The 15833-nt window shown below is 44.9% G+C and overlaps 1 protein-coding gene across 1 annotated transcript in view; it reads right to left on the bottom strand.

Moving 5' to 3' along the window:
- PRKRIP1 (PRKR interacting protein 1) overlaps window positions 1-15833 on the bottom strand; it is a 134962-nt gene that overhangs the window by 80235 nt on the left and 38894 nt on the right. Inside the window, exon 2 of the mRNA XM_069614959.1 lies at window positions 13641-13719. Coding sequence (XP_069471060.1) covers window positions 13641-13719 — 79 coding nt within the window. The remainder of the gene's footprint in view (window positions 1-13640; window positions 13720-15833) is intronic.

The following is a 15833-nucleotide window of genomic DNA, read 5'->3' as shown; positions in this document are numbered from 1 at the left end:
CTGGTCCTTGCCAAACAGGATATAGTTAGCTTAGTAAAAGTATCATCCCAATTAAGTTTAGTTAATCATTTGAAAAAGAAAAATCGTACCTAGCACTCCCACACAGGCCTTTGCCGCTTAAGATTGGAGGAGAGGGTTACTGCTGCACTCGCTCTCCATTAGCCCATTTGAACTCGCAGTGAACAGAAATAAGAGGGTGTAGAGCAATAGAGGAACGTAGGGTGAGCTGTATTTTCATTGAACAGGGTAACTTAAATAGCTAGTTTTGCTACACAAGTATCAAATTAGAAAACCTGCATAATTGCATAGCAAATTGCTATGCGACCTTGCTTATTTTAAGACTTGGGAGTCCCCACTCGAAGCCACATTACACTGTTTGCCGGGACAGAGCATTAAGGTTGTGTGCATGGCAGAGGGACTTCTCGGTGAGAGACCACTCTCATCTTAGTGTCTGCTCCCTCACTCTGTTCCATAGGACATTTTCTTGCAGAATGAAACTCAGCACTCGTTTCCCACAGTAAAGCCTGCTGATAATAGTCCATGATGCCAACGACAGGATCTCATTGCAATTTTCAGGAGAAATTTAAGAGCACAAGAGCAGGTCGTGAAAACTACTGTCCGCTTCAATTGTACTGCAGACCATGCCCCCCACAAACCCTATTGTACACCAGACAACTCCCCTCCTGCATTGTTCTGCAGTCTTTCCAGCTCGACTTGGCCAAGTGTGACCTATGAACCAAGCCCTGCCTTTGAGAGGACCCTCTGGTCTGCATTCACAAAAGGCCAGCAACTTTCTGCTTCTTCTAGGTGCTTTGTCATGGTTGCTTGGCCAACAATACTAAATCACAGAACAAGGGCAAGAAAGGAAAGAACTAGTGTGTAAGGTGAGCACTGACTAACAAGTGTGGCCGGGAAGTGGGGTGGGTGTGCAATGGTAATAGATATTCATGCAATATTTCTCTCATAATCAACAAGAGGGTATGCCATTCTTTTTGTCACATTTTCCTCCAGAAGCCAAACCTTATTCCTTTTGCCATTGCCCCGCTCATATTGGACTTTTACACTCATTAACCATGTTATGTTAAACTAGATCCAATGGCCCCTTAAAAGATCTGTTAAAAGTGCAGCGTTTTTCTACAGCCACCTCAACGGACATTACGCCTCCTACTTTGATGGCAATAGTTCTGCATGGCACATATAATCACAACGTATGTTTCCAGATACCTGGCTGGGCTCCCACCTCAATCACTGCATTATCATTCATTTTTTTTTAATTCCTTTTTAACCATGATAAAGCAGCACCTTCCTCCTAATTCAAGATATATTTGTTTTGTGTTGGGTTGCACTGCTCTCAGCAATAGCTGGGGTAGCTCTGTGAAACACGAAATTGACAAGTCAGCCCTTGCCTTCAGAGAGAAAGAAGGAGAAACAAAGAAAGGGAAAGAAAGCAAGCAAGAAATCGAGAAAGAAAGGTGAGGGAGTCCACAGAAAACTACCACCCAATTTCCTTACTGATGCGGTAGGAAAGATTTTTGCTAAAACGGTACTGATTCATCTTCAACAGTGGGTCGATGTCAAAGCGGTTATTAGCCATCTCAAAACTAGATTTAGATCAGGAATGAGCACAATCGACCAGAGTTTGTTTATTTTCGATTCTCCAGACCTACACTGTTACATAGAAGGTTAGAGTTTACACAGTCTTCCTCGATGTGAAGACCACCTTCGACAGTGCCCCTTTTGTGGCAAGTCCAAAGGGGTTGGGGGGATATCCCAAGCCATCTACTAGCTATATCTGTCAATTATATTCCGATAATAAAGCAGTTGTGCGATGGGGCCTCGGTAGAGAAGCAACGGTCGAATTAGAGGTTGAAAGAGGAGTGAGGTAAGCTGTGTCCTTGCCCCGCTTCTCGTTAATCTCTATAGAAATTAAGTTATCACGGAACTCACTGGGAACTGCCTTGATCCACCAAGACTGGCCAATAATATACTCCCCAGGTTTACTTTTTGCAGAGGATGCAGCATTAGCTACCTCTCCTGTAGAGCTTAGATACACCTTAAATCGTTTTATTAACAAAGGCAACCAACTGGGATTCGAGCTCAATAAGAGTAAAATGAAGGCCATGCGCTTTCAGCCAAAATTTAGATCGCTTAGGCCGATTGTGGAGGTTGATGGACGCAAACTTGAGCAGGTACAGTATTGTGATTACTTAGGAACCAGAGCACATGAAAATGGGACATGGCGGGGTCAGCGTAATAAATCATGTGCATCCCTTGAGAAAAACAGTGAGGGTGTACAAACGTTCTCAGCAAATCACAGATGTAGATCCCGGTCCCGTGCTCTCGATATTTATAATTTGCAGGCACTACCCTCTGCTCTCTATGGTGCGGAAATTTGGGGCTACTCAAATTGTCTATCTTTGGCGATTGTTGAGAATAAGTTCCTAAAATCATTATCGAGACTCCCAAAAAGTTTGCCAAGTCCTTCACTCCACATCTGTGGAGTCCACCCCATATATGATATTGCTCTTTTCAGAACCATCTTGTATTGGGTGAGAATCTGGAGCACCCACTAACTAGGGAAGTACAGGGAGGTGTTGTCCCGTGTCCTTCCCTCCGAGGGAGGCTGCTCACGTTTATGGGTAGCTCACGTAATAAATGGCTATTAGCTGTAAACCTGCAACGTTTGTGGCTTGATCCTTCATCAATGGCCAGGTGACACAGGCTTAAGCAGCAAAAGGAGTTGTCCAGGAGAAGGCTAGAGTGCTCTCGTCATTTACTGAGCACAGGCCTGATATACTTTCAGGTCAAACAAGTACCTGGGTACGAATCTTACCTGGACAACCCAACACCATAATTTACTCGGTCGCCTTTCCTGGAGTTCCAAACGGGCACATTGAAAGTGCAGAAATTTACTTCTGTCTGGGGAAGCGCAAATATTTCAATTTTTGCCCAGTCTAACTCTAGCGAGGAAACATTCATGCATTTTTTTTGTTACTTTGCAACAGCTACAGTATCGAGAGCAAAATATCACACCTATGTTCAAAGTTGCAAACATTTGCCCCGTTTGTGAGTCAATGGCTCTTGATAGCAATTTTCCCTCTAAGCTGTGCACATGTGTGCTTGCCCAGCTTCATTCTGGGTGCCGCTCAGAAGAATTTTAGCAGCGCACACAGACAATTCCCACCTATTCTAAAAGATTTAATAAGTCACAAGCCACAACAAGTACCTAACATTTGCATTCTCTCAAAATAAAGCTAAATTATACTGATATTCTGGTGAAGCCTATTTATATTGCCCTACTATGCAAGCGTGATCTTAAAAATCTAAAAATAGAATACACCCACAACTTAGGTTAAAAACGAATATGAAACAGTGGCTCCATGAACAGAACATATAACTAAGATATGCATGCACACATTAACCAAATATCTTCCCTCCCCCCAATGACTCATATACTTGACTCTACTACACTTATACCGAATGACGCAAACTCTGCCCCAGGCCACATGCAGATATTACCAGACAACCTGGACTCTGCCTACCTTAGCTCAGCAAAAGGTTACCAGACTTAGATACAAGTCTTCTTTTATGTCACTTATAATATGAATGATGTTCAAGCACTAGAATTAAAGCATTACCCACACTATGTAACCCAAGTATCAGCTCAAATATTGGATAATGACTGTAAATAAGCAGGCTACTAGGATGTGTAGCCTCATTCCATGTTTCCTATTCTTTGCACATATGTCACACACGCACTTTGAAACACAACCCCCTTGCTAGTTAACGCATTATAAAACTCAAATATTTTTCCCTCCAAGGATTTTGAGTAGTGTAAATGTGTCGAAGAAGGAAGCTGACACAAATGTGGCATGGTTTTGGTTATACAATTGTATTTATTGAATACAAAAGAAATGATCTGTCGCCATCTCTAAGAGGGGGTTCCCTGCCTCGAACTAAAACTAAAGAAATTGTCAAAATATTTGCCAAATCAAAGTTCCACCATCCTGCATCAAATCCCACTCTATCCCTCAAACTATAACTAAAGGATAAACTAACAGAAAGTTCCTTCTTCAGGAGAATGGCTCCCTCCTGCTGCTTCTTGAAGTGTCCAAAGAATGTTCTCCAGCATTTGATCTCTCATAGAAACACATTCTGGAATATTCTGTTGTCAGGCTGGGAATGCCCGGTTACTTTAATTTAGTACTTTTCCTATGGAAAAACTTTGACACCTATAGGGTCCCATCAACGTTGTTGTGGTTGCTTTTGGTCCCACCAATAGGATGTTGAGTGTATAGCTCTGCCCCAGCAGCTTTCCCTCAGATTTCAACCCTCTTTCTAGCTGGTCGGATTCCTCAAGTTCTTCTCGTCACTGAGAAATTATCTTTATACACAAACTATATATTTCGAATGGATTTTGTGGTAAAGCCCCCATTCTAAACCTTCTCATTGGCTGGGAGGACTAAGCCCCGGCCCCGCTAGGTACTAACATGCATGTTCCTCCCAACGTCACTGCTCTGCTGGTCGCAGATTCGAAAAGATCAGTGGATCTTTTGTGGGAAGAAGCAGGGGATAAGTTCCTATATGTTCATGGTTTCCTGGTTTTGTTGGGCACATTGCCCTTTTTTCAGGGAGTAAAATGGGTGGTGCATAGCTGTAAGGCTGGTTCTGAGTAAGTGTTGTCACAACTCACAGAACATAATGTGGATAGTAAGCAGAGGCCCAAGAATTCTGACCATTTTCTGTGGAGCAGATATTTTGATGCATTTATCGTCCTTACACAAATGATGAGCGCATTTTCTCCTGGAATTACTATATGAAAGTGTCACATGAACTCCTATTGCCATGTTTTCTGACACATTGCTTTCAGTTGGTTATTCCATTTACAAAAATCGCATATCTGATTTATTTTACAGCTACATCATTGGTTAGCAATACTTGTTTTTTGTAATAAACAGGACTTTTTCCCAATGGCATTAAATACGTTCTGTATTGTTTCTGACTAGTGTTAACAAACAAATAGCAACAGCTAATTCTATTGTTTCTGCTGAGCATGCAGAGCTTTGTTTGTGTATGCATGTGTTTCTCTCTGCGCTGGAGTACTTTTGGTAGGTACTACGGAATATCTTGAAGTCTTGGATTGGTCGATGAGCTCTCCTTAAAATCACATGGAAATTAATTTTTTTTATAGCCTATATGTTTGGAAAAAAGATGCTCCTTCTGCACTGATTTGTAAACCAGTGCGGTGGTTGGGAAGGGGAAATTGCCTTCCACACTATGGAGATGGTATCTCACTAACTACGCATGCTCACAAAGTGGCTTACATCGTTATTCAGTTGCGCACATGGAAAGTCATGTGCGCACAAATGCTAATAATTTCCGCACTTAGGAAAAAATAATTAGAGGGAACATTGCTTGATAGTGTCTATTTCACAGCCAAGTTCATCCATCGATCTTGGGTGGTGAGGAAGAGACAGATTATTTAGTCATCTATTCTTGTAACACTTTGTGTAGGAAGTCATTAAATCCACTCTATATTGTAATTAGTAGCTAGTGTTTATATTTGTTCTGTAGTGTATCTGTAGTTTATAAAGATTATGCTTTTTTTCTTTATTTGTTAATTGATGCTCTCCTGTATTTGATGGATTCAGCAGAATTTTATTGGATGCATTTTAATTGTATATTCACATGCGGGCGACTGACGTCGAATAAACCTTTTATAAACCAAGAAACTCCATTTCTCCAGCCTTGGTATCTTTCATGGATTCAAATGCAGTGAATATTCCCAGTCAGGCTTGGAATCCCCAGTTACCTTGACTTAGTAATTTTCCTATGGAAAAACATTGACACCTTGAGTGTCCCAGCAATGTCATTGTGGGTCCTTTTGGTACCACCAAAAGGACGTCGAGTGTATAGCTCCTCCCAGCAGCTTCCCCTCAGATTGTAAACACTGCAGCTGGAGGATATCCCTCTGAATAGGAGGTTTGCCTGTAGGGGGTAGGGTGGAGGGCGCATGTGAATCCATGAAGGATACCAACGCTGGGGGAAATGGAGGTGCAGGTAAGAAACTACTATCTTCTCCAGCATTGGATCTTTCATGGATTCACATGCTGTGAATAGATTTTGTAGCAGTATACATGTTAGGAGGTGATAAACCAGGCATACACCAATTAGATACTTTAAAATTCTCTGCATTAATGCAGAAGACTACATACCCAAGTAGAGAAAGGAAACAACCCCGGAGGACACTGCAGAGTTTCCTTACAAGAACAGCCTTTAAAAGGACTGCTCGCCCCATCTGTATATTCTCAGTGTGTTGCTGATGTAAGCAGTAGTGCCTGGTAAATGAGTGGGGCACTGCTCATGTTGCTGCTTGGCAAATGTCTCAAACGGGTAATCCAGAACAGAGAGCCAAGGCAGCCGTGGCTCTAGTGGAGGGCGCTCTGGGTGTCGTTTGCAACGGCCTATTGGCCTTAGATTGGCAGAAGGAGATTGTAGATGAAACCCATCTTGAAATGCCCCGTTTTGATATGGCTTGTCCCTTGTTAGATGGACCAAAGGCGACAAACAGCTGGTTAGTCGTTCTGAAAGATTTTGTGCGATCCAAATAATATTTCAATGCCCTTTTCACGTCCAGAGAGTGCAGGGCCTTATCCGTTGGCGAAGTGGCATTATTCATAATCCTGCCAGGACCAGGTTCAGGCTCCATACAGGTGGAATCCTTTTCTTTGGCGGAAAGTTACTAAAAAGCCCTTTTAAGAAGCGTCTGATTAGCCTGTCACTGTAGAGAGGGGAAGATCTTTTCTGTGTAAAACTAGAGATAGCTGATAAGTGCACTTTGATGGAAGCAATCGCTAGACCTTCTGTAGCTAACTTTAGCAAACAAGGAAGGATCTGATGAGGTGTTCTAGCTAGTGGCTGCAGGTTAGGCTGGTGTGCACACCATGCACAGAATCTTTTCCATTTTCACCTATAGGAAATGTTGGTAGAAGGAGCTCTAGCTGCTGCTAGAATGCACAGACAGTCTTGAGGGATATTCAAATGACTGAATTCAGAGTGGTCAGGAGCCACGCTGTTAACATGAGAGAGCCTGGGTCGTGATGAAAGATCATCCGGTTATGATATGATTGTGTATAGGCGCTATATAAATAAACTGTTTCAAAGCACTTCAAGGCAAGGGAGGGAACAAGGGAAAATACAATGACATTTTTATAGGCCATGAACAGTAAGGATGTGAAATTAAGTATCGTACTCGGCCTGACGACGTTTCAGATAATGCAAGAGCTATGATATAGATAAGGAAGGGAGGGGGAGAGTGGGAAGGAAATGGAAACAGACAGGCGACTACCGTAATAGGCCTGACGACATTTCTGGTAGAGCCGGAGAAAACAAAAGGTGAGGGAGAGGGGTGCAGAAAGGGAGGGGAGGAACAAAACAAGCGATTATCGTACTAGGCCTGACAACATTTCAGATAGTGCTGGAAGGGGGGGGGGGGGGGGAGTTGCGCGGGGGAAGTCGGAGAACCAGGTCTGCCTGGGCCAGTACGGATACCTGGATTATTCTGCAACAACCTTCGTGTATCATCTGTATCGTTTTCCTGATGAGAGGAAACGTGTAAGGGAATACACCGTGCCAAGGGAACAAAAATGCGTTGCCATGAGATTCGGGATGCAGAATCCTACTGGAAAACTTCTGGAACTGCTTGTTGTCGGGACTGGTGAACATGTCTAGCGGGGGATGACCCCACCTTGAGAAAATCTTGGCTTTGGATGTTGTGCAGTTGCCACTCGTGTGTCTGCGAGGAATCCTGGCTGAGGGCGTCTGCTCGCTTGTTCTGCATCCCCGGCAAGTAGAAGATCTGAAGTAGGATGTTGTGCCGGGTAGACCAATGCCAGATGGTCTGTGTTTCCTGGGACAGGGTGTTTGATCACGTTCCACCTTGCTTCCGTAGATAAAACATTGTGGTTGTGTCGTCCATGAGTATGTGAACCACTAGATTCGCGATGAGAGGGAGAAAGTATTTTAGAGCCCAATGCACTGCCCGCAATTCAAGCACATTGATGTGGAGGATGGCTTCCTCGGGGGTCCATAGGCCTTTGGACTTGGTGCTTGTCCAAATGAGCGCCCCATCCCGCCTGGAAGGCATCAGTCACAATGGTAAGATGGTAATTTGGCTCCATTAAGGGGAATTCCCTTTGTGATGTTGCAGGGGTATGTCCACCATTTCAGTGTGTTTGACAGAGCCCAAGAGATGGTTGCTTTGTCTGACCAGAAACACCAGGGGTTTGGGACCATCTAGTAGCCAGAAATGTTTGCACTGGCCACATGTGCAGCTGGCTGTGGGGAATAAGAGAAATGCAATAGGTCATGGTCCCAAGGAGAGCCATGTATGCGCAGACCACGACTAGCTTGTTTGGCGTGAATGAGTTCGCTAGCGTTATCAATTTCTTGATCCTTTCCAAAAAGGGTCTGACCAGACTCTGCCCTATAAGGAATTGAGCACCCAGGAAAACCAAACTCCTTCAGGGAACTGTGCAGGATTATGTATAATTTATTGTAAAGCTCAATTGTTGGAGCAGCATTTCTGTTTGATTGAGAGAAGATAAGGCTTGTTGATACGTTGAACCTCGAACCAGCCAATCGTCCAAGTACAGGTAGACGTGGTGGCCCTGTTTTCGGCAGAAGGCTGCTACCGGTGCCAGATGCTTTGTGAATTTTCTGGGGTGTCGATTTCAGGTCGAATGGCAGTACCCGAAAATGACAATGGCTTTCACCAACAAATATGAGGTACTTTCGGTGACTTGGATGTATTGGCACGTGGAAATACGCATACTTGAGATCTAAGGTATTCCTGGAGCTGAACAGCTTTTATGTCCTCCTGGAGCATTACCATTTTGAGTTTCTGCTTTTTAATGTTCTTGTTTAGTCTTTGTAGATCCAGAATAGGGCGCCAATTCCCATCTTGTTTTTTTTGACAAAGTACCTGGAGTATACTCTCTTTCCGCTTGCTGAAGTAGGAACTCTTTCGATGGCTCATTTTCTTAGCATTTGACATATCTCGTGCTGTAAGAGCTGTTGGTGCAGGTGAGATACCTTTATGGGAGGTATCAGGATTTGTGTGCGCTTGAACTCCAACAAGTGGCCGTACTGTATTGCATCTAGCACCCACCTGTCCTTCGTTATTGTTTGCCACTCGTCGAGGTATAACGCCACATTTCATCCCCACCTGTCTGCCCCGGAGGCAGTCATTGTTGTTCCTTATTTTGTCTACCTCCCTGGGAGGTGGCAGATCCGCACTTTCGTTGCCCTTGATGGCAGACTCTGTTGCGCTGGGAGGATTGGTAATTCCGCTTGTAATGAGAATAGCATTCGGGTCTACCGTAGTTCTTGTCTCTAGAGGCTGAGAATCTTGAATTACCCGAGGCGCATTGAAAGGAGCTTAAGGACAGTCTGGCCTGAAGGACTGAAGGAGACCTAGCCGTGTCCGAGTCAGCCTTCATGGCTTCAAGGGCCATATTAATTTTGTCCTGGATAGATTTTCTTCTTCACATGGCATATGAATGACTGTGTTGTACTTCCTGATGAAAAATAGCGCAAAGTAGCTATGCTTGCCGTCTAAGGACTACCCCATTGCCAATCTGCTTAAACCCCGTTTCAGCAAGGTCTACATCGATGATGCTGCGATTCAAGGCTTCCTCCCCTTCACGCACCAGCATCATGGACTCTTTTCTCTGCTGTTCTGGCAAGTGTTCCAATATAGGAGCCAGACGCTGCCACATCTCTCAATCATATCGAGCAACTATTGCCAGGGCATTTGCTGGTTTAACCGTTGTTGCCCCAATGTTGAGAACCTTTTTTCCAAAGGCATCCATTTTCCGTTTTTTTTATGTCTGGCAGAGTGGCGCACTTATGCTGCGTTCGAGCCTTGCGGCATGCTGCCGCTGAAACAACCGACTCTGGAGCAGGTTGCGAGTTGAGGCATTTCGGTGTTGTGTCTGGAGCCTTAAACATCTTCTCCAGCCTACCTTTAACCGCCGGCTCTGTAAAAAGACGCTTCATAGTACGGAGGCCCTCTGCCAAACGTGATACAGAATGGGAATGGAAACCCTGCCTTCCTGCATTTACCCATGTGTTTAAGAGGAAACAATCTTTCATTGCCTCATCTGGAATCAGACAAACTCCTGGCATGCCTTAGACATCATAGAGGGAAACGCCCCAATGTCATCTGGAAGCAAAGATTAAGCCGCACTACCCTGCGCGTCTTGGTCAGGATCTGTGTCCCATGTGTCGGCTCTGCGTGGAGACGAGGAGGCGGTGTAACTTCTATACCTCGGACCAGTATCTTGGTCTGTGTCAATCAATTCCCCCTCTTCTTGCCCTCTCCTACGTGGACTCAATGTACGTGGAGGTCTAGGAGGCGTTTGAATACTAGGGAGTATGCCATGGTCTCTACAGGGATGGGTTGATCCCTTCTCTGTAAGGCTGAATTGGCTGAGCTTGAGGGAGCGAAGCCTGGCATCGTGTTGTAAGCACCTGCAGGGAAAGCAGGGATTGTAGGATTATAAGGGGGTACTGTGGATGCATACTGCCTATTCCAGCAGGTGTTGATGGCAGAGTAGGTGTCTGAAAGAGGTTTGTCTTCCTCTCTAGATGGTCTTGCATAGGAGGATGATCGGAAGTTCCTTCATCAGGATCGGATTCAAAGACACCTGTACATTCCTCAGGCGGAGGCTCAAAATCTGATGCAATATCATGCTGCAAAATGTCTTCTGGCATGATATCTGGGTACTCTATGGGAGACATTCCCAGGGGAGTCTGTTCGTGCTGTATCGTGGCCCCAGGTGGTGTTTTCAAAACACCCTTCAGGGACAATAAATTGCCTCCGGTCAGTAATTCCAAAACCCCCGTCGTAGGGGTGGTCGACGGGCACGTTGGATTTACTCAAGATGATTTCTTTTTGGCCGTCGAAGGGGTCGCCGACGAGAGACTAGCTGTAGACCCTGACAGAGTGGTCACTGTCGTCGATGCCGTTGTCGATGGTGCTGTCGTCAGAGTAGACAAGACGATGATTTGGCCATCGACAGGTGTCTCGATGACGATAATGGGCAGAGGAGGATCTTTGAGATTCCGACGAGTAGCATTTCTTTTTCAATGACGACGCCAAGGAGTTTTACGTGGCTGATTTGGCTCTGTGCTTGTCCGTCACGAGAGGAGATCTCCTGGATGGGTCCGTGGATTTTGACGATGGGTCCGAGCCCTTCTTCCTATATTTTTCCGACAGTGCTTTTGTCAACGGGCCCTTGGAAGAGTGTTTAGACCTGGTATGGGACCCTTCACCACTAGCTGGTGGTTTCTTTACAGTGAAAGAGTGTTTGGCCTTATCGTGCCCCAAGGACGATTTTGCCTCATCTGCCTTTAGTTTTTTCGCCACCGGCTCCTCAGACCTGGACCTCTGTCTCGACGGTGACCTCTTGTCAGAGGGAGTGGTTGCTCTCCCACTCTGTCATGAGCCAACCTTGCATGCTGGATAGGCTCCATCATTGAGCCAGCAGATAAGGCGATGGTTCCTGTCCTTAAGGGTTTTTTGCGAGAAACCCTTGCAGATGTCACTGCCGTCAGCGGAATGGTTCGGGTAGAGGAAGTAAAGCCATTCTGTGCGTCTGTCCCCCTCATACACATTTTTTAGGCTGCAAGTGTCACACAGCCTAAATAAGGACTTCTTCGGTCCTGGAGCTTCCATGGTTGGAACTGGAACCGTGTGTATGAAGACGTTGATTGCTCCAGATGGTGAAATGTGAAGAAAAGATCACGGTCTAAGAAATGTAATTTTCTCTCAGGAGAGAAACGGCTCGGAAGACGGTTAAAATCTGAGGGGAAGCTGCTGGGGCAGAGCTATACACTTGATGTCCCATTGGTGGGGACCAAAAGGGCCCACAGCGACATATATGGGACACTCAAGCTGTCAAGTTTTTCCATTAGAAAATTACTAAGTCAAGGTAACCGGCGATTCCCAGCCTGACGGCAGGGAATATTCACAGCATGTGAATCCATAAAAGATCTAATGTTGGGGAATGACAGACAAAATGAGAAAGACAAAATAAGAGGAGGCAGACCAAAATAAAAATAGAGCAGGGACAAAAAGTGGGAGAAGACAAAAAGAGGCATGGGGAGAAAGAGAATGAGACACAAAGGAGAGAGAAAGAAATGAGGAGTCCAGGCAAGAGGGAAGCGCAAAAGTGGGGCGAGATTTCAGGCAACTATGGCAGAAAATAAACTCTGCACAGTGCTTATAAACCACACTTAGAAGTACAACAGATACAGTAGGTTCAAGTATAGAATGGACTGCCCTGGTCACTCCAACTGGAGAGCTCTGCAAGAAATGGCCTGAACAAACGTGGCCTTGTGGCAGCCATATGCCATTACAGAGAGGGCCAGATGAGGATCCTGAAAGAAAAGGATACTGATCCCAATGGAACTGAGGGTGCTGCAGTGGAGTCCCTTCCTTCTGCATCAGTAGATCGACGACTCAGGTATACAGCGTTTATATCGAATCCTATATATTGAATACCCATTTATCGAATCTTTTATCTTGAAAACCTTTATGGTGAATGTATTTAGGGTGGGGTAAAGGGTTAAATATTTTTGGGGAAACCGGCGGGGTGGGTTTTTATGGGTGGGAAACAGGGCTTTTGTGGAGTTGGGGGTGAATAAAAGATTTGATATATAGGTATTCGTTATAAAATACATGAAACCGACGACTCCGTGGAAACACTCTGAATCAGAGAAATTGAGTTTGTGATAAAGCGCGTAGCCTTGGTGGAGAAGAAAGAGACCTGAAAAAGGACAGACCACCCATATTTTAGCGGTGGATGGCGGTGGACACAGGGAAGAGTGAAGGCTAACTGCTAAGCTGCCTGAAAAGGGGGAAGATCGAGCTGATAACAAAGAGGGCCTGAATCATCTGCAATTGCAAAAGTTCGATCTAGTGTATGCCAAGTCGAACAGCCTGAAAAGAACAGTTCATTGCGTAGATCCTCATTCCCTTTCCAACTTCCTGAAAGATAAGTGGGTATATTTAGGACATTTGATGAATTCCAAACTATACCTATGGTAGCTGATCAGAAAACGTGCAAATAAGAGTTCTGTGGTGGGGTCTGAGATTTTCTTTAGTTTCCAACTTTTTAATTGTTTTTTTCTATGCATAAGGTGAATGAGAATGACTGAACCATCCGATAAAGAATTTGTCATGTGATGCAAGACTACACTATGTCAATTGAAAAAGATATGAAGAAAAGAACCGTTAAATACTATTAGCTCAAGTTTTTAAAGTGCACCAGCAGCTGGCTGCAGATGTACCTCAAGCTATGGTCGATTTAAAATGAAATACTCTTTAGTTTACAACAATGAGATTGATTTGCATTTGTGGGTCTTCGACTGATGGCGTGTTTATGTCCCCAATGGCGACAACAAGGCCTCGAAAACCAAAAATCTATTTTGGGGGCCTTTTGTTGCCCTTTGGGACACAAACACTATATCAGTCCAAGACCTGCAAGTATGAAGAGCTGTTGAAGAATGCTCATAGGTTGTAGCAGCACAAACAAACACTAAAGAAGCATTTTTGCATTGTATTGCCTACTTACCCATAACATCTCTCACAAACTCGGGGGGAGCTCTTGGGGACCATTCTTTGAATCTTTCTGCTATTTGAACTGTCTTGTCCTGGAAAAACGCATTAAAAAAACATCAGTCACCATGTAAACACAACAGCAAGTAGATAACCCTTAAAAACGGCCAGCATCAAAATGAAGTATGCGGAAATCTGGTCAGCAGAATCCATGAATTCGAAAGCAGCATTGAAGCGGATCAGTGCCCGTATCCGATTCGCACACACTAATCAGCATGTTACATGGGGCTCGGCTTCACATTGATCTGCTCAGTAGCCTTACCAGAGATGTATTTGTATCCAAGAAATGCACACAGATGCACGTTTCAAAACTAAAATTTGAATACATAAAAGATAAAATGGAAGATGCATCATGTGACTTTAGTAGGCTCTTATGTTGTGCCAAATCACCAGGCAGTAATTTCAGGGGATTTGCGTTCTGTGCCCACGCCAGGGGTATCCAAACTTTAGTCTAATGGAGCAAAGCAATGGGAAGATAAGAGGATGAAAAATAAGGAAATAGATGCTACACGTAAAGGGACTGAGGGATGCAGCAGGGGGGCTGGAGGACTGGGGGTGAAGTGACGCATCTCAGCTTGGAGCAGGAGGCTTTATAAAACATAATTCAAACAAGCCTTACCCCAGGTATGCGAAGTGAGGGGGGGTGTGGGGGGGTCACTGGTACCCGAAAAATATTCCCCTTGCCAGTTGGGACAACACTGATGCCACTGATATATTCTCAATACCTAACGATATCGTCGCTCGCCACAGTTCTCTTGTCTTTCCAGAACTGCATCTCCCACGATGCAACAGCAGTCAGGAAAACCCGGCTGGATCAAACACCCTAAAGTCACGAAAAATACAGCAATGCCAAGAGATTGAAGAGGCAACACCACCAAGCAGCATTCAACACACCAGAGAAGCAGACTACTCACCCTCCAGTCAGAAAAACAAACTTTCAGCCTACAGCAGTGCAGAGAAACACCAAACTGCCTGTAAAACCGTGCTGGAAAAGGAGGAGAGGTGTAGAGATTTTTTGTTTTTCTTTTTAAGACACACAGCTGTGTAGCCGCCCTCCTGGAGAAAATGCAGGCACTGATGGTGAGGGAAGAAGCCGAGTGCAGCAATCAATGTGGAGGTGAGACAGTCACTGCATACAGAGCCCTGGACTATAAAAGCAGACAGCAGCACAGGCAGAGTGTGGGTTGTATGGGGAGGTTGCAGGTGGAGCTGGAAATAGACCAAGAGAACAGGTGGAGGAAGGACAGCGGAGCATTGGAGAGGTGGATGGTGGGATATCTGAGAGAAAGCATGGTACCCCAGTGGTGTGTAATGTATTGTAGTGCAGGAAGTGGGGAGGGGGACCCTAGGAGGTGAGAAAAAGATTGAATAGTGGGGAGATAGTAGTAGAGTAGCGACTGTAGTAATTAGTGTGAAAGGGAGTGAGTGTTAGGAAAGAGTGAGCCTTCGCAGCGAATGGTGTAAGGAGCAGGGTGTATTATAAAAGTGGGAAGGGGTGGGAGTGGGTATAACGAAGGAGTGAGCAGGGAACCAAGTCCATGAGTTTTGTGGATAGAAGAGCATTGGAAATAGTGAGAAGAGCAGAAGCAGTGGTAAGTGATAGTTGTAGAGAGGTCATAGAAGTAATAAAACAGTAGTACTAGAAGAGGAAACGTATCAATACTAGAGAGGGGCATAGTGTAGTATTGCGAGAGCAGAGCAGTAGTGGAGGATAAGTGGTAGTAGAGACCTTGGTCATAGTAATTAGAGCGATAGTGGTAATAATACAGGAAGTAGTTGTAGTAGAGCTGGAAGACTTGTAGTAGTGTGGAGAAGGTAGATTGAAGAGGAGAGAGTGATAGGGAGGAAATGTACTGATATTTAAAAGTTGAGGGGAAGAGAAGGTAGGTGGAGTTGGTAGGATGGAAGAGAGTAGGGGGAGGAGTAGAGTATTAAAGAGGAAGGGGTGATAAAATCAGGATGCATACATGCACCACCCTCTAGAACGAACATCTTTGGTCTAGTAGTGTTAGGCAGGAAGTCCCCGAGGGAGATAGACAGCCAGCGTCTCGGGGTATCCACCTTGTGTATAAGGAAGCTGCAGACCGTAGGTGTCCATGAGCGGTACCACGAACCCTAGTTACGGAAGCCCGAGTTAGGGAGGGGGGGA

This window comes from Ambystoma mexicanum, chromosome 9 (genome assembly GCF_040938575.1).
Source record: "Ambystoma mexicanum isolate Mex_15411 chromosome 9, UKY_AmexF1_1, whole genome shotgun sequence".
NCBI lineage: Eukaryota > Metazoa > Chordata > Amphibia > Caudata > Ambystomatidae > Ambystoma > Ambystoma mexicanum.
This window is presented reverse-complemented; position numbering and strand designations above follow the sequence as displayed.